Genomic DNA, 23,618 nt, shown 5'->3' with positions numbered 1-23,618 from the left:
GTTCATATTTGCTCTTGACCCATATCACAGCTCAAAGATTGGCTGTAGGTACTATTTAGAAGGAGGCTTCTACAAATTATATATTCCCGGCATAGGTGCATCCTGGAGATGTGTCGCGTCCTTATGCGAGATGCTATAGGCCTTGATAGATCTGCTCCTCTGCATTGCCTGTAAACAGCCGCCATGTTTACCAGCGATCGACAATGCTAAGAGTTCAGCGTGGGTTTCGCGTGAACAGTCGCATCTTCATGCCAGAAAAGGGCTTAATTCAAACCATGTGCAGTGGTTATATGGTACTCCACACAGGCAGTGGGACAGCCTGGATTGGCAGCCACACCGCTACATGTGGGCACGCGTGGGCAGCTCTTGGCAAGCTGCAAGCACGCTGACGAGCTGGCCCATGGCTTATAGGATGTGTGGGGAGGGCGATGAGCCCGAGCTGGTGAACCTCATGTCTTGAAATAGAGTAGCAATGATGGTGGTTATATTAGTGAAATTCCAGGAAGTGCGCTTAAGGGAAGGGCGTGCCAGCCTGCCTCGGTTTGACCTTCAGCGAGTAGTGGCTGGGGAGTCGGCCAATGGCTGCCTATGTGTGGGAGACAGTAAAATACATGCACTAGTGTTTATCTGAACGATTGCAAAGAGCAATTCCATTGTTCCAAAAATTATGTTGCCAATTGCGTGTCAACTGCACACAATGGGCACCGCCGTCAGCCGGGCACTCCGCGCCACACGCAGGTCACTTGGAAACAATGTGGCACGGTTGGCCTTGGTGTCATGTCTGACTGGCCAGCATAAGAAGCATATTCTGCTTCTGGCATCCAGTGGAAAAACAAGGGGATGCATTAAACAATGGAATGGAATGTTTTTTATATAGAAGCCAAGCAGGACAAAGACACCGGGGACGTAGTACGTGCTAAGACATAGTACTTGGCACATGTTTACATTTTGGATTTTATGCAAATAGGTCTTCTGGGAACTTGAAAAAAAATCCTACTATTTTAGGGCCCATTTGGGGTTATTTGTGCTCGGTCGGAGAGAGAAGAATTACTGTTTACGGTGAAATGTCCCATTTCTCGAAGGGTGTATTTCATGGCCCCTTTGGGTATGATCCTTGATCAGGCAGCGTTTAGAACACACAAATAAAAGTTTGTATAACCGCGATATATTATTATCATTAATAGAATATTCTTTCTCTGGGGGTGCAGTGCATTTCTAGTGTATAAAAGGTGAGGGTGCTACCTGTGGCTTTCCCCTTGGTCCCCCTGGCACTGCCCCGTACCCCTGGACTCAAGTGTATCAAAGGCAGCAGATAGGAGAGTAATTAAACCGAGATCGAAGAGTCTGCAGTCCCCTCAGAAGTGACCATATTTTGAAAATCGGGGCATTCCACAAACATAGAAGTAGGACTTGCATCTACAGGGTGGGGGAAAGTGGGGGGTGACAGAGTGACTTAATTGACAGCATTTGCCAACGCAGAAAAAAAAAAACTATGAAGCACTTTGGGGAAATAAATGCAGCTTTTACACACATTATCATCGGTGTTAATTAAATTGCTTTCATATAAGGGCTGCAAACTAATCCTGCACTGGAATACATATAGTTGCCATTTCTTTGTTCACTCTACCTTCTCTGAAAACAGAGACGTGAGCTAAATGAACTGACATTTGCCAATCCCGGGACGCCCAGCCATCCTAGAGAAGGGACCGACCTTGTGATGCTCTTAGAGGTCACAGGGTGTATGGTCTCCATGTGAATTGCCAGAGGTGTGACAGTGTGGTTTTCCTGTAGTTGTATGCTGTGTGCTGCACACAACAGAGGCTTTGTGTGCTATTGTAATTGCGCTCCTCCTTGGAATGTTTCTGAAATCCAAATACAGGCTGTAAATAGTAAAAACACTGCAGGATTCAGCCTGGCGGGAGTACCCTGCAGCCCCCATGATGCTCACAGTTGGGAATAGAGCTTCTCTCAGCAGTCTCACACTGGGACAGTCGCTGAGAGACACGCTCCCTGCTAGGAGACGGCCATGCATCAAAGGAGCCAGCGCATCGTGACCTTTGAGGACCACAGTGGCTTCTGACTCTGCCAGGATGCCAAGCTTATGCTTTTTTTAGCAAACAGACCAGATGGTAGTGGGTTCGCCTATGGATTACCCAGTCACTATCAACTGAAACCTCATGGTAACTACTGCTCGCCTCTCCTAGTCTTACACTCTCGGCAGCACCCACGTAGAAAGCGCTATATGTCTCAGAGGGGCCTAGAAATAACTTTATAAATGTGAATACAATACAGTGTGCATGATTCATTTGGTACTTTTGTACCAACTACAGGTACAAACCTGTAAATCCCAAAGGAAAAAGGAGACATTCTTCATATATTATGTTCACTGGTGTATAGCCTCACCAAAACTTGTCTCTTGCACAAAAAGGTTTTTGTGCTAACAAAATGCAAAGGAACTATTGATTATTAACATATTTATTTAGATGAGCCTGTGTTAGGGAAAGCCACTCCTGTATTTATTTGATTTAATTTTCAAGGCGTATTTTTTATAAGTTGTTTCTCTTGGCGTTGGGCAGCAGGCAGAAATGTGCAGAAAAATGACCTATGCAAAATTGTGGTTCACACTGGAGAGGTGTGTGCTGACATGAACTGTAATAAGTGAATAACCTAAACTACAGGATACTAACCATAGAAGGCCATTAGCACAGCATATTGTCTGAGTTCTTCCTGTGGCCCAGAAAGAACCATTATTTGGTGTTTAGCAATCTGACTCAGACGTATTGGTTGTGCACACCAGAACCCTTTTAATTCTAGAATAATGTGTACATTTTTATTGCTTCAAATAATCTACGTTTGTACTAGATATGCAGCCTGCCTTCCTGTCGACACTTTTCGGTCCTCTGTTGTATCTCAGCAGGCTTTCACCAGGACTGAGAGGGACCCTTGTGGCTGGGATGACAACCTGCGAATGATGCTGACCCTCAATATTTTGAGACTCTTTTTGTAAATGATAGCAACATTGTGATTTTAATATGCACTTAGCTGCTTCTTTATGGCTAAAATATAGGGACCACCAATCTGTCACTGCGGTGCATGGTAACTTGTGACTCAATATTAACACTGTAAATAGCTGTGACGTAATCACGTTTTCTGGTATCTTCTTGCGAAACAACAATTTAGTTCAAGCTGAGAGTCCCCACCAGGTCCTCCTCTGTCACAGAGGGAAGCTACACACATGATCGGGGACGTTTCCTCTGGAGCGATAAACTCAGAGGGCCAACACCACTCACAGGATGTTATTCCAGCCACCATACACCCTGCTGAAACACAGAGGAGAGACATAACATGCCAACACAAAGGAGGGCCACACATCTACACAGTCAGTTGTTGGAAGCAATAAGACTGGACAAATGAACCTACAATTGAGAGCTTTTCAGTGCGCACAATCTCCACTCTAGTCCGAGTCAGAGTCCCAGATATAAAAGTAGATCTCTGTGGATCACAGTAACAAATAAGGTCTTTGTTATAATTGACTTGTGCTATTCCTTTCTCTAGCTGTGTCTTCCCTGCTGCTCAGCCAGGATGAGTGTTAGAATGTCTGATGACCGCACGGAGTGCTTGAGTGCTGGCTTGTGTGGGGAGTGTCAGCTGGTGGATGCAGGCTGAGCGGCCGGAGGCTGCTCCTGGTGGGCTACATTTCCATCTACATATCTTCTTCTACTGAACTTACCTTGTAACTAAGCTTCAATACATCTATCCTGTTTTCTATACTTGGCTTCTGGACATTCCATTTACTACAGTCTTACACTGGATTCACTTTACTTAAATGCTGCTGCTATAGTTTTATACAGTCGTTTATTGTGCAGTGCGCTGGGGTATTCACTTACAAAAATGTTCTTAAGCACAAATAGCACCTAGTGTGAGTCACACTTTTGCACAAGTTACTTTTCAGCTTCTAAGCGCAGCGGAATGGACAAGTGGAAAGCTAGCAAAAGAGGTCCCTACTAGTGTATCTCTGAGCTAGAGTGTCTCATCCTGTGGCAGACACCCGAGAACTAGGCATGTCTCGGAAAGAGAAAATATATTCCTGTTGGTGGAGACACTCAAGGGCTATGTGAGCACTTTACCTTAGTGCATCTCTAGTTAGAGAGCGTCTCTTCCTTTGGATGAAGTCTGTCGAAAGCTACTAAGACAGCTTGAGAGCATCTCTCAGAAAATGAGAACTTCTTGGTGTCAGAGGGAAGCCTCTGAACCTAGGGAGTGAACCCTCTATGAGAGCATCTCTCAAGGAGAGAGTGTTTTTTCCTGTCATCTGAATCTTTTGGAAGCCAGGTTGTGATCCTTATATGAAAGCATAGCTCAGCAAGAGTATCTCTTTCTATTGGTGGAGATTCTCTAGAACTAGCCAGTAAGCCCCTCCCACTTGACATGTATGGGTAAATAGGATTAGTGACAGGAAGAGGGAAATAGGACTGGCTTCCATGCTTTTTACCATCTGCTCATGTCCTAGCACAGGGTTCTCCAAAGTCGGTCCTAGAGGGCTGGATCCATGCCAGATTTTTAGCATATCCCCATTTAGATAAATGTAGTTATCTTAAGAAACTGACATGGATCCGGCCCTCCAGGACCGACTTTTGAGAGCGCTGCTCTAGCAGCTAATCAGGAAGATGAAATGTAGGACAGTGCATTTATCCAAGCCAGACACAAGCCTTACCATGATGGCTGACCTGCTGGTCACAGGGATCAGACGTCAATGCAGACGTGCCCTCTGCTGCAGCCTTGATATATGCTTGGGTGGGTTTACAGATAGCCCATAGCACCAATAGGCTACACCTGCGACATAACTACAGAAATACCAATAGCATGGCATGAAATGCTAAGATTTATGTGGCTGGTGATTTGGCATGTTCCCCAAGGTGTCGCGTGTTCCTCTGTCTTTACGATGCCTGAAGCTTGAGCTATTTTAAGAAGCCTTTGATGAGAAAGGCATTTGATGTTCCTGCGCAGTGAAGAGTTTCATTGCTAAGTGTCATCATAAAACCTGGATTTAAGACTCTGTTACACAAGATAGACTTTTACGGCTCCATTGGGGACTTCCGGTGCGCACGTGCACATGTGACTCACTGCTGTCATTGGTAAGTTAACAACCATTTTAATTCGCGTCAAGTTAATTTGAGGATTCCTATAATTAAAAATTGAGATAATTATCAAGGTGGAGTTCGGATTAGAAATTACTTTGAAAGTTACAATATCCTCCACAGGTGAAGCCAACGTCAAAGCAATGGTTTATGGGTAGGTTAGTTTGAAGTTCTGGTTAACAGTCAAGACATGCTAGCTTTAAATTCTGGTTCACATACAGGTTAGCTTGAAGTTATGGTCAGCAGTAAACCAGGTCAGCCTGTAGATTTGATTAACACTCAATATAATTTAGCTTAAAGCTCTAGTTAACAGTAAGACAGGTCAGGCTGAAGTTCTAGTTAACGTTCGACAGGTTAGTTTGATGTTCTGGTTAATAGTAAGACAAGTCAGCTTGAAGTTCAGATCAACAGCAAAACAGATTGTTATGTTATGTTATATTTATCTGTATAGCTCACTTATCACCGGGGAGAGTATCCGGGCGCCTGGGCAGGTGTGTAGGTTTGTGGTCCACAAGGTGCTTGTACAAAGAGCCAGGTCTTCAGCTTCTTGAGGACCTCAAGAAGTGAGGAGGAGGCTCAGATGTGTTGAGGGCGGTCACTCCATGTCTTGGGTGTGCTGTAATAGAATGAGCGACCTCCAGTTTCGATTTTGTGGATGCGGGGAGTGTGTGCGAGGGAGAGTGAGGCAGACCGCAGGTTTCTGGTGGGTTGGTGAAACTGTATGCGGCTGTACAGGTGTTCTGGTCCTGCGTTGTGTAGGGCTTTGAAGTTCTGGTTAACAGTTAAGACAGGTTAGCTTGAAGTTCTGGTTAATAGTTAGAGAGGTTAGCTTGAAGTTCTGGTTAATAGTTAGAGAGGATAGCTTGAAGTTCTGGTTAATAGTTAGAGAGGTTAGCTTGAAGTTCTGGTTAATAGTTAGAGAGGATAGCTTGAAGTTCTGGTTAATAGTTAGAGAGGTTAGCTTGAAGTTTGGTTAACAGTTAGACAGGTTAGCTTTTAGTTCTGGTTAACAGTTAGACAGGTTAGCTTGAAGTTTTGACTGAAGTGATGGCTGTAAGTGAGGCTTGAAGATTTGGATTATGTAACACTGAAGTCCTAGCAGCTTGAGTGGTATTCAGGACTAGGGCTAGAGTAGAAATGTGTTCTACATGTAGGGTGGAAACCAGGACTGCGGTTAGACTGGAAAGCATTCCCTAAGTTAGAGTGTCTGCTAGGGCTAGGTTTAAAGGGAAGAAAGAGTTATACATGGAACTCTGGAGTTATGGTCTGAACTAAGAGGGTAAACTAAAGACGAGGTGTGGTGGAAGATAGATTTAGAGGTGGGGTGGAAACTATTAATGGAACCAAGGTGGGTGGTAGGACATGAGTTGGATTCTAGGATAGAACAGGAATTAGGGTGGAGACAACGGCAGGAGGTGGTCGTTCAGAGGACTAATACTTGCACTGCAGGAATCTCTGTTTTTCCTCATGGTCACAGGATCAATTCCTGGTGGGTCACCTTTGCCTTTCATCCTTCTGAGGTTGATCAAATGTGTATCACTAAATTGGGTATTCAGCTCCAAGATACCCTTTGGTTGTGAGCTTGCACTTTACAATACAAAAGTTATGCTATTTTAGGTGCATAACAAGGACCGGGACAGGGTGAAGCATGGACTGGAAGTAGAATAGTCCAAGAACTCAATCTGGGGGAAGACTAGTATTGGAAGTATGTGGAAACTAGACTTCTGTTAGGGTGGAGGCTACACTGAAAGTGATGCAGATTCTTTGGGTGGGAATAGGGTGGAAAATAGGCCAGGAAGTAGGAGACAAGCTAGTTGTGAGATATGGTTGAAGTTCGACCTGAAGACAAGCTTGGACAGAAAGTAGGGAGAAGTTATAGCCTGAGGGAGAGCAGATTCTTTGAGCGGTAGTAGGATAAACCTTAAAGCCCAAGGTAGGATGAAAGTTTGCACTGCAGGCAGAGCGAAGTTAGATCTGGAGTTTAAGTTAAAGCAACGTCTTATGGTAGAGTGGAAACCTGGACCGGAGGCAGACTAGGGGGGCAGCGGAAGAAGGGGGGAAACTAGGACTGAAGTAAGAGTGGAAGCCTGCACTGCACATAGGGTGTATGCAAGGAGTGGGAACAACCATTTCTACTGTCACACTTACAGGGGGTATTCTATAAGGGTCACTCATCCAGCGCAATGTATTGTGCGGAAACAACTCTTACCTTCCCAGTTCGAGAACACTGTACTGGACTCAGCCATTCTACCTTCTCTTTGACACAAGATGTTGGATGTAACAATCTGATCATACTTTGGGGTGTTCTATGAGCATGACCCTTCAGCGCTGTGTGCCATGAAAGACCACAGGCTCCCCTCTTTCCCCCAGGCCCAGCTTGGGACGGCAGGTGAAGGAATCTCTTTTGATGTGTCTCACTGGTACCTGTGAGCCTGTGCAGACGCTGACATCTTACACCATGGTGATTCCTCAACAAGGAGGTCTACGCTGCTGCCTGGCTGCACCAGGATACAGAATGCAGTTCCAGACGCTGCTGTGCAGATGAGGTGAGACTATATCGCAGCATCTCCTTCAATCCCCCACCCCTCCGTGATGGGTCACAGCGCTAATGCACCGGGTGTGGGGTCTCCAGCGGAACCGCTGATGTCTAACATACGACTGATGAAGATGGGCATCGGTGTGGAGAAACAAGAGGGGCGCTATACCCCGCCTTGCATCACCGACAATCAACCACTGGCATTCTAGAATTTTTTTTTTTAATGACGTCTGCTTGGGGTTTAAGATGTTTTGTGACATCACCCACCGGATGGCCCCTCTAAAGTCTAATTCCAGAGCTAGCACAGGCCGAGGCGAGGTTGGCACCACCTTGCACTTTGCTTTTAGTGAACAGCTCCTATCCACTGCCCGTAGATTATTAAAGGTCCTCAGGTGGTTGGCACTGGCAGGGGTGTACCGTGGCAATGATGAGCGCCATGAATTCCACCAGGATAGTTCTGAGAACCATCCTTTCCTTTCAAAGACCCGGGAGTGGCCAGCCCTCCTTAAATATGGCCAGCCCTCCTTAAATACGTGAGATGGCTCAGCGAGTTAAAGCACAACATGATATCCGCTATGATAAGTGTTTGAAGCATGGGCAGGTCGGTAAACTGAGTGGTATTAAACTCAGTAACAACTGTTATTTACAGCGCTTAGAAACTGCAGAAAGGCACTATGATGCACTACATAAAATATTACTTGCAGCTCCGATGAGATTCGAATCCAGAAAGAATCTGTAGGCGCGCGGATGTATCCGAAGGCAAGGAGGTCTATTAAAAGGTAATGAAAGTACCTGACCAGATGAACCCGCCAACCACATGGCGTGCAGATGCACACAGACGTACCGCAGTCTGGTGTGGACTCAGTGGTGTGGCATTTTCTGTCCAAGCAAAGGAGCAAACAGGAGCCTTGGCCACCACGGCGTGGCCAGACCACCCTGCCCGGAGGCCACAGTACATAGTGGACAGCCTTTAAGGGGGCGGTCTGTCCTGTTTGAGGTGGGGTGGGCGGTCGTCGGGTCCTCACTTGTGGGACCGGGGCTCCTGACAGACACCTCTGTGCTACCTGAAGCATCGCTTCATCCCTCTGTGACTACCTTGCTTCCAACTACTGAGTGCCTTTATTAATAGCTCGTGTGGTAAACCGCACAGGAGAAGGGGTGCCTTGAAATACCTGCTTCATGGCACGCTCCTGTAACACCCTCCTAAAATACCACTCTCTGCGGCTACCCTAGGTGTGACAAACCGCGCTGCTGGAAATACCCAATTACACAACCCGCCGTGCTGTCCAAAGCAAGCAAAGCACCGACTGTCAGGGGGGAGTGTGGCGTCTTCACTTCCCACTGAAGATGGCGCCAGCCTGGGGAGACACTGGCATGAACCAACGGCGCGTCACCGCGGGGGAGCTCTGCGCACTGCTTCACGGCTCCGCTCATTGATGAAGCTGCAGTGTGGAGGTAGCGCCTGACGGTGGACGAGGATGTCCTGGTGGAAGCAAGAGAAATGGCCAATTTGACTCCTGCTGGGGTAGTCATATACGTCAATTATCAGGGTTCAATTGCCCTTCAGGGCTGTGGACTCCGGTGGCACTGCACCTGCTGCATCAACGGTAATTACTCTCTGGAACCTCAGCTAAGCTAATATGTCCCTCTGGAGTCCGCACACTTTTCTAGATGGCGTATCGGCCGGCACAGTTTTCCTAACTGAAGACTTCGAAGGCATGTGGCTAGACAGAGGCAAACCATGGAATCACCAGGACTCCTGCAGCGCGAGAGGGCCGGCTGAGCACCGAATGCACTGGAGATGCAGAAATAAGGACCACAGGGGCAGGACCAAGGCTACCATTGGACCACCATTGACTGAAGATGATGATGTGCGATGGTCACTACTGACTCAAGCCATGAGCCTGGCAGGGGACCGATCCAAGCCACAGGTGAACTCCAAGGCTGGTACGGTTCGGCTGGGCTCATGGACACCAGGTGATGCTGGAAGGTGTCCTGCAGTCCAGCAGGCAACGGGTTCAACATGACCCTCACTCTCTGTGCCGCAAGAAATGGGCTTGCGGCCTCAGTCTTTCAAGCACCGATCGGACGAAAGACCATCTTCTGGAGCTGAACCGTGTTCTTGATACCCGGTGGGGGGGGGGACAAGGATCCTGGGACCAGCTGAAATATAACGGGAAAGGGGCGAAGAGGACCTTCCAGAGAAAGACCAATAACTGGAAGTAATCCACTCGTAAGGAGCGTGGGATCTCAAAAAGGCTGTCTGTCATTACCAGGAATGCCCTGGCTGATACCCGCATGCGAAGTCCATGTCCTACTGTAGGGTTAGGGTTGGGTCACCTTGGGGGGATGAGCTTTGGTAAATGCCTACTTCATGTGCTCTGCTGAAAAATCTACCTTTCGGATTGAGTGGAGCAGTCCAATCTTAAATGATTCTTTTCATGGACTGGCAGGAGGACGCTGGCACTGGTTGTGGCGTTACACAGCTGAGCTCAGGGCTGGCGAGCCACCAGTCCTACCTGCCCATCGGCTCCTTGTCCTTGGGGAGGGAGGGCGGCTGGGCTGCCCACCTCTGGTAGGCTTCAGAGACATGGCGTTGGGTGTGTATAAGCCGGGTGTGTATAGGGTGCCCCTGTGACACTGGGGTTTTATTTTCTGCCAAAGGAGCCATGCTCGCCAAAGAGCCGGAATATTCATAGGTAAACCAGAAATGAGGAGAAATTCAAAGAAACTTTCCTATCGAGGCTCTGGCCACGAGAGGAGAGAGTCTGTGCAGAAATTATCCACACTCGGGTGAGTCTTCGAATACGATAGAAAAATACATTAATGGGGATTAATTTACCAAGGGAAGATGGAAGCACCAATTTAAAATGACCTTGACAGCTTATTTAAATTCCTTGCTTCTGTCTGGGCTGTTTACCGAGCAGAGATTTGCGCAGATTGACATTTATATGATGCTATATATAGAATCCATAGGGGAAGATCAGCAGTGACGTAGCAAGGGTGCCAGAGGCCCTAATGCAGGGGAGGAAAATGGGAGTATTGTGTTCATTTTCCACATCGGAAACTTACCGTTTTTCTCCCCTAAAGTCCAACCTTCTATTGCATTAGGCCTTTTCTGGGAACACCCAGCTAATAACCTTTCCAAATGTACTCAGCTGGTATTTCTTGTGCTAATTTTGTCCACTTCTATGTTTTTGTGGTTTAGTGGGCTAAACATATGGCAGCTCCTTACGACGAGAAGCTTCTGGTTCACAAGTTTTAATAAGTTCTGCTTGTACATACTGCAAGCATTGTATATGACAAATGTGGAAATGTATTTACGTTTGCAACAGTCTAGCTGATACGCCTCTGCTACCAAAATATGCCTAATTTATTTATTTTGGGCTCCTAATTCTAGAACATTATACCCTTATGTATGTGAAATTCTTACTTTATTTTGAACATCATTAAATTGGATAATAGTACGACCTGGTATTTACAGTGCTTAAGAAGACAGAAGTGTGGTATTTTAAAGTAGGGGTGTACAAAGCGGGTCCAGGAGGGCCGGATGCATGCTGGATTTTCAGAATCTCCACATAAGATAAATGTAAGTATAATGAACTAGATGGAACTCATTTACATTATCGGTGGTTCTCCTAAAAACTATACTTTAAAGTGCCTGTACTAATCTCTGTTGTTTTAAAAAGCTACTCAAGACCTGGCTATTCTAAGCATTTCCTTTATCTCCTGTTGCTCTTCTCTCATGCGCCGAGAGATCCCCTTGGGGATGATTCGTTGCGCAATACAAATGAGTAAATAAATAAAGAAATAAAGAAACAAACAAAATAAAGGTGTTTTAGGGAAAAGTAGCAGACGCGATAAAAAAGTACCCCGGTCTTGAATATAAAGGAGACTTTGGTGGTATTTTTGTTCGTAGACTCCACCATGCGGATGGATGATTATTTTCTGTGTTTAAAATGTATTCTGAACGGTACTATAGCAAGGGCTCCTGGGGCCCCATACAGTATGCTGAAACTGGTGCAGTAATGACACTTATACCCTTGTTTGAATACTGAGCCCATCACATTTTAGCAGCTCCAGTAGGCTCCAGAGGATGAGCTGTATCCCTGAGGATAAAGTAGGCTCCGGAAGATGAGCTCTAGCTCTGAGGGTGGAGTAGGCTCCGGAAGATGAGCTGTAGCTCTGAGGGTGGAGTAGGCTCCGGTAGATGCGCTGTAGCTCTGAGGGTGGAGTAGGCTCCGGTAGATGAGCTGTAGCTCTGAGGGTGGAGTAGGCTCCGGTAGATGCGCTGTAGCTCTGAGGGTGGAGTAGGCTCCGGTAGATGAGCTGTAGCTCTGATGGTGGAGTAGTTTCGGTAGATGCGCTGTGTCTTCGGGACTCCACTAGACTTCCCCAGATGCGCTGTAGCTCTGAGGGTGGAGTAGGCTTCAGTAGATGCGCCGTAGCTCTGAGGGTGGAGTAGGCTCTGGTAGATGTGCTGTAGTTCTGAGGGTGGAGTAGGCTCCGGTAGATGAGCTTTAGCTCTGAGGGTGGAGTATGCTCCGGTAGATGAGCTGGAGCCATGAGACTAAAGTAGACTCCGGAATATGAGCTATAGCTTTGAAGCTCCAGTAGATGATCTTTGATGCTCCAGTAGATGAGCTGTAGCTCGAGGCTCCAGTATGCTCCAGTTGATGAGCTGTAGACCTGGGGCTCCAGTAGGCTCCAGAAGATGACCTGTAGCTTTGAGGCTCAAGTAGGGTCCAGTGGATGAGCTGTAGACCTGGGGCTTCAGTAGGCTCTGGCAGATGAGCTGAAGCTTTGAGGCTCCAGTATGCTCCAGTGGATGAGCTGTAGCCCTGAAGATACAGTAGGTTCTTTCACATGAGCTGTAGCTTTGAGGCTTCAGTAGATGATCTTTTATGGTCCAGTAGATGAGCTGTAGCTTTGAGGGCTCCAGTAGATGATCTTTTATGGTCCAGTAGATGAGCTGAAGCTTTGAGGCTCCAGTATGCTCCAGTTGATGAGCTGTAGACCTGGGGCTTCAGTAGGCTCCAGAAGATGACCTGTAGCTTTGAGGCTCAAGTAGGGTCCAGTGGATGAGCTGTAGACCTGGGGCTTCAGTAGGCTCTGGCAGATGAGCTGAAGCTTTGAGGCTCCAGTATGCTCCAGTGGATGAGCTGTAGCCCTGAAGATACAGTAGGTTCTTTCACATGAGCTGTAGCTTTGAGGCTTCAGTAGATGATCTTTTATGGTCCAGTAGATGAGCTGTAGCTTTGAGGCTCCAGTAGATGATCTTTTATGGTCCAGTAGATGAGCTGAAGCTTTGAGGCTCCAGTATGCTCCAGTTGATGAGCTGTAGACCTGGGGCTTCAGTAGGCTCCAGAAGATGACCTGTAGCTTTGAGGCTCAAGTAGGGTCCAGTGGATGAGCTGTAGACCTGGGGCTTCAGTAGGCTCTGGCAGATGAGCTGAAGCTTTGAGGCTCCAGTATGCTCCAGTTGATGAGCTGTAGCCCTGAAGATACAGTAGGTTCTTTCACATGAGCTGTAGCATTGAGGCTCCAGTAGATCGGAAGTAAGTCTGAGACTCTAGTAGGCTCCAGTAAATGAGCTGTAGATCCAAAGCTAACTGAGCTGGTGTCCAGGTCCGATATAAGTTCTGCAGTCATGCTCGTCTGAATAATGTCTTGCAGCTTCTTCCTGAAAAGAGATGGTCCCATTTCAGTGTGACGTCTGTCCGAAGATGCTGCCTCGTGTTGGGCTCACGCAATGTTGCTGTGGCAGATGAGCTTGGCGCTGCGCCAGTTTACACCTGAGACTGAATCACAGGCTTCGGATTGACAAGGAGTGAGTGAGTCTTCAGAATGGATGTTTGGTGCCTTGGACTCTGAACCCCTTTGGAAGAACCCTATGCTTGATTCTTTTAATCTGGGGGTATTGCGAGGAGAAGGTGCTATACAAAGTCTTTACCATAAGCCCAGAGAACAGCAAGTTACATGAATGTAAATATGAACCCTGATTGGTGGCTCAAAAGACTAATGCATCCACTACTGCATTGAGCCCAAGGTCAAAGTTTAGAACCCCAGGCGGTAGACTCAGGCTTTCTTCCTTCATAAGTTAATAAATGGTACAAATAAATGCCCATTATGTGTTAATAGCACCAAGGGTTCCCTTGCGGTGAACATGCTGCTCTACAAATATACTGGATGTGTTGGATAAACCTCCAGCTCTCAAGTGTGTAATGACCACTGCCACTGGCTCACTTTCTCGCACAAGGGGGAAACAGAATGGCCAACTCACATAATGCTACCGTGTGTCACACGATATTGGCACGCTTTACATGGTTACTCAGTGAAGTGCTGATATCACACAGCGAGCTCAAGATGAACTGAAAACTAGTACACAGAGTATGTTTCCAGCTCACGTGGGGGGAGTCTGCAAACGTAAAACTCATTAAAGATTTTGAAAGCACCTAAGGATAGAAGAGGCTCAGAAGCCTTTTGTCTGTAGTTTTGGGAGGGTTGGGAATAGCACCCACCCCCTTACTAGGTCCTTCTCCTCCAATGTCCCTCAATGCTTTTGAGCATCTTGAACACCTGCCTATACTCTAGGCCCTCCCCCTCGAAACCCCGCCTCCTCACTCACACAATGAGAACGGATTGGAAGTTGGTAGGTCTGGTGCTATAGGATTTTTATGGCTTTTAACTGATCAGGCGAGATGAGACAGGAGCATTTCCGCATTCGAAGCTGAAAACATCGAGCACAGAGGTGACGCAAATTGAGGGAGAGCTATTACGGACCCCCGTCACTTTGATCCTTATATATACCAAGAAATCCGTCCGTGAAACAGACAAGTCCCAGTTCAAAAATCTGAGGACTAACAGCCTATAATTTTGTCTTGACAAAGATGGATTAATTAGATATACCATCGAAACGCGTCGACGCTTTTGAACTACACAATCTTGGGAGAACTGTGGTTACAGGAGTAGATATAATTTTACAATATATCACAAACCACGAATATTGATTTATTACCTAATAGGATGTGTAACTCATGACAAAGTATGCTGTCTCTTATTGTTTTCTGTTATGCGGGCTCATAACAGGCTGTTACATGTACTTGAATTAACATTTGTCCAATTGTATATGGTGTGAAATTCTGTTTTTAAATATTCATGTAAATGTATAATTGATTTTATTGAATACATGTATGCACTTTTTATAGAATAAATGTGATTAACATATTGAGTGAAATAGGATTAATTTGTGTGTCTTGTTATACTAGCATCGTACCATTGTGTCCCAGCAGAGGGATTGCATCTTTTGTAGTTTTTACTGATCAGAACCAATTTCACCAACTGCATGTCCATGGTAGCAGACTGGATGAGAACCAACTGCTTGAAGTTCAAATCACACAAGACTGAAGTACTGGTCTGCGGCAACAGGATCTCCCCATGGTGTGCCACCTGGTGGGCGACAGGACTAGGACCAACACTAACACCAACCGACCACACCAGAAATCTGAGTGCCATCCTGGATGACAAGCTCAACATGACAGCACAAGTCAACACAGTGAGCACTGCCTGCTGCCACACCCGAGGTATACTAAGAAAGATCTTCAAGTGGCTGCCAAAGAACACCAGACGAACCGTCACGCAAGTACTCATCATAAGCAGACTCGAGTACGGTAGCGCATTCTACGCCGGAATCTCCAAAGCGCTCCTTCAAGGACTTCAGACCATCCAGAACACCGCTGCAAGACTGCTACTCAACCTCGCACACCGCACCCACCTCTCCCCTCACCTCAGAGAGCTCCAAAGGCTTACAAACAGAGCCAAGTCAAACTCCTCACAAACACATTCAAAGCCTTCGACAACACCAGACCAGCACGGCTGAACAGCCGCACACACTTACCCCAGCCTGCTAGACACCTACGCTCAGCCTCACTATCACTCGCACAACCCCCCACCCCCGCATTCACCAAAGCAGAGCTGGAGTCACTCGTTTGCCAACATCGCACCCAAAACATGGAACAATCTCCAGCAACATATCAGAGGCTCCTCTTCACTTCTTGAGTTCCGCAAGAAGCAGAAGACCTGGCTCTTCAAAAAACTCTGCAGGGACCACACACCCACAGACTTGCTTAAGTGCCTGAATACCCTCATGGGGGATTAGTGCGCTGTATAAATCAACATAACATAACATACATAGCATATCATAATATAACCAGCAGACGCATCTCAGATTTTGTCCCATTGAAGTCATCTAATTCTCCAACATCCAGTCCTGCATCTTACATGCCACTAACACGCTAACATGTCACAGACCGGTTGAAATCAAACCTCCAACCTTCTCTATGGCCCTTTCAATGTCCCATCAGTTAAGCCCCTTTGGATGCATTACTGTGCAAGCAACATCTGTATTCATCTTTCCAGTTCTGTGCACACCATCCTCAGTGCATGCTGGGACATTCCGTAACATATGCTGAACCCACCAGCTGCATTACCCCTCTTTGATACCTCATTTACAACATTAATAGCGAGGCCGCCCTTGTGTTCCCGCAGCTCCACTTACTGTATTACTCAAGAGATGCTGGTAGATGTAAAACAAACCAACAGTGAACTGTGTTTTTTTTCTAATTTCTTTCCATTACTTAACATTTCTCTTCAGAATAATGACAGTTCACACTTTAAAAGTCTTGAGTCAATGGGAAGGAATTAAATATCAAACCACAAGATTGCATGCAAATGATGAAGAACTCAGGCATGAGGTGGAGAGTGATGGTGAGTATGAAATATAAGGCATTCTTATCAAAAGTGATGCGTGCAACTGCTGTTTGATTTTACAGAAGGGGCCACAAGAGCTTGAGGGGCCCCTGCACGATCTTAGGGGTGGGGGTTCCCTCATTTGCATGGGTGTGCGCTTGCCCAGGCAATGGAGTTGTCAGAAGGGTGCACTGACTGTGCATCAGTTAGGTGGTGCAAAGCCAGTCAGCGTGCCTCTCAAGGGCGTCCCCTGGAAAAATGACAGCGGTCCTACGCACCCTTCACCCAACCCCCACACACAGGGAGATCTTTGCCTCCCTTTTCAAATGCAGGCCAAGTCCCACTTGCACAGTGCAGTAGCTTCAAACAGCCAGTCAACCTTTCACTAATTCGCTGCCCTCAGGGCAGGCGCTCGTATGCAGTGCACTGCTGATAGTGCATGCACTGCACTGACTAGGCGCTTGCCTAGTCTGCGCATCGTGAATCCAATAAAGGGTACCCCATGGTGTAGACCAGGTCAATGCACCCTATCTGTGACATTTCCCCTGCTTTCCACCTATTGTGGTGAAACAGTAACCACGTGGAGCACCTTGAGGGGTTCGGAAGGTCAGGGGAGGGTCAGGGTACCGATGGGTGCGGTGCACCTACAAACACACATGCAGACACCAAGCATGCAAACAAACACACATGCAGACACCAAGCATGCAAACACACACACACATGCAGATACCAGGCATGCAAACACATGCACACATGCAGACACCAAGCATGCAAACAGACACATACAGACACCAAGCATGCAAACATATGCACACGCACACACGCACACATGCAGACACCAAGCATGCAAACACACACACACATGCAGACACCAAGCATGCAAACATATGCACACGCACACACGCACACATGCAGACACCAAGCATGCAAACACACACACACATGCAGACACCAGGCATGCAAACACATGCACGCATGCAGACACCAAGCATGCAAACAGACACATACAGACACCAAGCATGCAAACATACGCACACACACACATGCACACATGCAGACACCAAGCATGCAAACACACACACACATGCAGACACTAAGCATGCAAACCCATGCACACATGCAGACACCAAGCATGCAAATATACGCGCACGCACACGCACACATGCAGACACCAAGCATGCAAACACACATGCAGGCACCAAGCATGCAAGCAAATGCACACATGCAGACACCAAGCATGCAAACACACACGCACACGCAAAAAACCAAGCATGCAAACATACGCGCACACACACACATACATGCAGACACCAAGCACGCACACACACACACATCAGTTCACTCGTATATGGAATGGGGATGTACAACATATCAACTCCTACTACCCCTCTGTATCAAACATCCGCTACACAGGGATAACGATAAACAACACATCCCGGTAAACAATCTAACACCAGACTCACAGCTCATTTAGAAACGACCTTCATGTGAGACTATGTACAGCAACATTCTCCAGGCTGCAGGACTCACAAGAAAAGTCACCCAGGTTGAAGCCCTCAAAAATGAACTCAAGTGACATCAGTCGCTCAACCACCCAGAACCTCTGTTCCCGTGAGGGGCACAAGTGACATCTCAACAGCATCCCACATTGGCACATAGCAGCCACACTGTGTCAGGTCGCTCTGTCCCTATGAGACACACAGGGCCAACATAAGAACTGCAAACACACAGAGGACACGGCAGCCAGCCCTGACAACCTAGGTCCTAAGGATACAAGACACAAGAGAAAAGGATGTGCATGACAATGAGTTACAGCGCACCCGCTCTGCTGGCTTCTTTTGAACAGCCCCTTCAGAGTTACAGCTCCAGGGGCATGAGACTGTGGGGGCGCGCTGCTCCCCTACACCAGACTGTATTCTTCCCACTCAATCTGCAGCTGGAGGTACTCGCCTTCTAGGCGTTACCAGAGTGGTACTTCCTGGTTAGCCTTCATGGTAAACAGGAAAAAGGGTACAAGCCCTGTCCCCCTTTAGGGAAGCAGAGGTGCAGAGCTGAATCCATCTTACAAACCCCGCTGCTCACACAAGGGCACGAAGGCCTTATGCAGTCACCACATCCCAGATGCATCTCCGGGAATTGCTATTAGCAACCTGGAGCTGGAATTAATTTGGCACAAAATAGAAGTTCACCCTTGTCTGTTCCAATATGTCCTCTTGACAAAAAGACGCTTAAATACATGGCCAGTGAAACGGATTGAGACAGAATACCACCGCCCAATCACAGCGATCACCACCAAGATTCTAGCGCGTACCAGGTGCAATCGCTGCCTCGTCACCGCTGGATCTCACCTTACCATAGTCCTGACCACAGCTAACCTTCTAACATCCCACACAGATAGACACTCACCACCATCACCGGGCCAGTGACACCACGCATTCACATTACACTGAACCTCTCCCATGTGCCAGGTAACAGAGTACCACAAACAGCATACAGGGTACACGGGCAAACTCCTGCAACACCCGTCCGGCTCTCTATGCCCCATGAATGGTGACACCGCTCTTGTGATGTGAAGAGTCAACGCAGCGCAGGGACACAGTTTCCGGTAGAGGGTACTCACCATCAACATGTCCGCTGTTATGGCCCAGTTTGAAAATAGAAGTGTTTCACCAACAAATATGCAGATCTAAAATGAAAGATAAAATAATACTGTCATTAACACATTGCTGCTGCCGTCACACAGTCACACGTCAATTTCTGGTGAACTCGCCACACTTCTACAGTGATCTGATTGCACTGAGATCGTGAATTTCAAGCAGTCCTTTGCCCTGGATGTTGGATAGCTGTCTGTGCCTAATGACATTTGTGTGAGTTCATCCTAGATGACGCATTTTTTATATTAATCAAATGTATTTATGATATACTTGCATAGAGAGGCTTTCTGCCACCCTTCTTCATTCATTGGTCTGTTGTTGTGACTCGGACTGTTTGTCGAGTTTGAGCGGATTGACTCTTGCTGCAATACGAGCCATACACGTATGAATATCTGTTATGTCTTGCTAATTCGGAAGTTTAAGTTGATAATTTAAAGGCTCATGTTTCCTGGCAATTTAGATAAACCAGTGAGATCTTCCATCAAATTCATGGTGCAACGTATCATCCTGAAGATGGTCTCGTGGATCTTGTAGACCATTAAGAGACCGAAACATCGACGCAATAATACCCTGTTTGTTGTGAATTATGATTGGTGACTAACAATATAATCAATGCAAATAACAAATTGATTATAATGCTCAGGATCCCACAATTACAATAACGGCCTGAGAAGTAGCTGTATAGATTATATTTTTATCAACGTAGAGTATTGGTCTTCAGTAGTAGATATGAAGATTAGTACTAGGGTCGAAAGCGATCATAACCCATTACTGCTAGACGTAAAAGGCTTAGTCCAAGTAGGACCCTCGTCTCCAATAGAGATAACTGAGACTGCTAATGTTGTAATTAGTAACGATATGAGGAGGGTTAAGTGGTCTCGGGTAATTGAAAAGGAAAGTTCCATCGCAAGTATGAATGCTGAGGTGAAAAAGACATTAGATCTCCTTGAACAATATTCAAATCAGGACGAAATTAATCAAAGTATTATACATTGTTTGAAAATATCAGGAGTTTTTTTACTAAACCTTATGAAACCCCAAAGAGATCGTACTTAAAGCGTGACCATTGGTACAATAAGGCATGCAGGATAGCATACAAACAGCTGTCCTGGGCTATTAAATCAAAAGATATAAATTTGATAAGATTAGCCTGTAAGCAGTGTAAATCTACACAACAATCTGCAAAACGGGCCTGGGATGAACAAGGATGGAAGGATCTTCTGATAGCAAGCAAAAGGAAAAGCCCTCAATCATTCTGGCAGCTTGTTAAATGGGGACGAGGAGGCCAGGGAAATGCCCCGTCAAACCATATTGCCCCAGATCAATGGGTATCGTTATTTGAGCACCAATTTGCTGTCACAGGAAAGGTATCCCCATTCTTAGTCCCGAGTGAAGAGACCCTGGTAAAATTTTCTCTAAGGGAAGTCGAAATAGCTGTGACCTCGGCTCCTATAGGTAGGGCACCAGGTCCTGACTGTGTCCCAGTGGATTTATTCTTGTCTGATAAAGAAAATTGGTTTAGGTATATATTGTTTCTTGTAAAGGCAATTGCTAACGGAACATCTATACCTGACTCCTGGCGTGGGGCGGAAATCCTCCCCATTTACAAGAAGGGGGGTCCAACAATTATAGGCCTATCAGCCTGATTGATTCTACGCAAAAGATCATGGCCAGACTGGTTCTGAATAGATAACAATCATGGATTGCGGAGAATAACATACTATCTCCCTTCCAAGCTGGTTTTAGGGCTTACGTGAGCACGATAGACCAAGTCTTTTATTTTGTATTAATCTACTGGCGTGTTGTACTGCTGGCGGGTGGAACCATCTACGCTACTTTCGTAGATCTCAAAGCAGCTTTTGATACTGTACCAAGGAGTAAGCTTGGGTCTGTATTGAGAGACCTAGGAATTCCATCTGAGCTATTGCAGCTGGTGATTAAATTGCATGAATCAAACTATGCGCAGGTCCGATGGGGTGGCCAAGGGAATACTACAAACAAATTTCCAATCTCTAAAGGGGCTACGACAAGGATGTGTGCTGGCCCCAACCCTGTTTTCGTTATTTATAAACGGTGTGGTTAGTTAATTTTGTGATCACTCTACTGACGCTCCCTCTGTTGCGGGCATCAAAGTACCAATACTCATGTTCGCGGACGATACTCTGATTTTATCTAAGACCCAAGCTGGGCTGCAGAAAGCCCTGGCACGGTTTGAGGCTTTTTGTTCCGAACATGAACTATTGGTAAATGTGGATAAGACTAAATTTATGGTGCTTCACAACCACAAAGTTATCAAGTCAAGGGTTGTCATGAATAACGAGTCTTTAGAACAAACAGACTTATTCACTTACCTTGGAGTAACCATTAATCGTAAGATGGATTGGAAGCCCCAAATAGAAATAATGGCGCTTAAACATTCACAAATAGCAGGGGTGATTTTGAAAGAACACAGGCTATCTCAAACTAAGCCTGTTGGCCCCGCACTTAAGATCTACCACGCTAAAGTTATGGCGTCTATTTTAGATGGAGCAGAACTATGGGGGTTCGAAAACATTTTCCAATTAGCTCAGGCTCAAAAAAGTTTTTGGAGAGGTCTGGTTGGTCTCCCCCAGAGCACCCCTCTTGTTCCTCTATATTTTGACATGGGGTGTCATCAGCTAACAGAGGTCACAAGGTTCAAACCATTGGCTTACTGGAGAAGGCTCTGGTCTACTCCGGAACTAGCCCATTATGCTTCAGCCCTTATGGACATAAGAGGAAACGATATTTACATTTTTGCCTTATTTTTGCCCTACTTGTAAACAATTTGTCTTTGGAGCATCCACTTTTTTTCTGACCACTGACAGCTGCTCCAAGTGTCTGCCACTTCTCTGAGGTTTTGCCTGACAGCGTGGGGTTGATCATTGTGGCCGATAGGATGCAAGAGGTAGAGCAGTTGTGTCCACGGTAGGCCCAGTAAGGCCGGATCCATTACAACATTTTCAGGATATGCATATAAGAAAGATTTACATACAATGAACCAAAATGTACATCATTTACATAGTCAGTGGTTGTCCTGAAAATCTGAAAAGTTATGAGGCTAGCCACTCAATATCTCAAATCAGGTTCCAAATTATAGAACGCATTAAGCCACAAGATGGAGTAAGCATCCATCTTAAACTTTTGCAGAGAGAAGTGTATTGGATCAAATATCTAGATACAATGCTTCCCAAGGGGTTGAATGATAGGCTTGATATGTCATGTTTCATTTAAAATCATCACCCTATCACACAGCACAGACTCAACTTCTACACAGACAGAAAATTCCACTATGATTTTGACTCAGTGACTGCACTAGTACTACACAAACACCAAGGCGATTTACTAAACGAGATTTGTCATTCTATACCATTCACCTTATGCTGATCATTAGTAACTGTCTTTTTAAGAACCTAGCACTGCTTTGCTTAGATGCCATACATGAGGCTCATGGTTGATTGTACACCATGTTACCTAAATATATGTTATAGTGACTGCGACACATACACTACGCTTCCTGTAGTTAATGTTTCATTCTCAAATGGTTATGAGCATAACATTCTGAGATCTCGGTCTCATGTTCATGCTAGATTTGTGACTATTCTCTATACACACACGTGATTTTCGTTTTTTACATTCAGACTCATAACTTTATTTCAGGAACCTTCAACTCTTCTGTGATAATGACACGCGGTCGTAGTCTGTTGTAGGATCTTCCTGACTTTTCCCCACCTCTTGAATACACGTATCACCGCCTTAAGATGGCGCTGACCTTTACTGCGCAGTATACTTTTGCCTTTGTGAAGTCCCTCCTCTATTCCTCGGTAGCACTTGGCACTTCCGGATTTTATTCACGTTTAAGCGCTAATAACGCGGGGATTCGCACTCGCGTCTTCTATGGTGGTGTATTGCAGTTTATCAAAACTCCGATCGTCGAAATCGGTAAGAATAGACCCGTATTAATCATTAAGCTTTGGAAAGTTATCGTTTTTTCTTCTTCCGTAAATCCTCTAGCGCACTCACGTCATCTTTCTCTGCATTTGTTCTTGTCGTTACAGTTTGTATGAATCTCGCATTTGCGGTAAGCCTTGTTTTTATGAGATCCATAATGTTAGGATGCTCGCCACTCTTATAATATCTTTGTGATCACATCTTAGCTCGTGTTGAACACAGATCCTTGTCTTATCGTTACAGACACACGATTACAAATTCCCCAGGTAAGCCCGGGTACACCGTGGAACCCATTCTTTTATGAGTGACTATAACCAAATCGCCAAAAATCTACCTGATTCTTCCTGTTTTTTGCCTCTTGTCATTTATAGAGCACACCACCCAAAGAAAAATAAACACAGGTAACACACAGATATTTGGGCAATATGAACACACAGTGAGATCGAGCCAATAACAAGTGTTTATTCAGACAATGTTCTTTGTTTCCTTTCTTTAGATTGGCCCCTGACGAAGTAACCGCAAGGTTCCGAAATGCATTGGGCATTGATTGGGTTTTGACCCAAATGTTTCTTT

The 23,618-nt window shown here is 46.0% G+C and overlaps 1 protein-coding gene across 2 annotated transcripts in view; it reads right to left on the bottom strand.

The window, feature by feature from the left end:
• Positions 1–23,618, bottom strand: part of SPNS2 (SPNS lysolipid transporter 2, sphingosine-1-phosphate) — a 295,960-nt gene that overhangs the window by 42,933 nt on the left and 229,409 nt on the right. For both annotated transcript variants that reach the window (XM_085649769.1, XM_085649770.1), the window contains exon 9: positions 19,043–19,108. In XM_085649769.1, the coding sequence (XP_085505895.1) occupies positions 19,043–19,108 (66 nt within the window). The remainder of the gene's footprint in view (positions 1–19,042; positions 19,109–23,618) is intronic.

The sequence above is a fragment of the Triturus cristatus genome, chromosome 3_2, assembly GCF_964204655.1.
Source record: "Triturus cristatus chromosome 3_2, aTriCri1.1, whole genome shotgun sequence".
Taxonomy (NCBI): Eukaryota; Metazoa; Chordata; class Amphibia; order Caudata; family Salamandridae; genus Triturus; species Triturus cristatus.
This window is presented reverse-complemented; position numbering and strand designations above follow the sequence as displayed.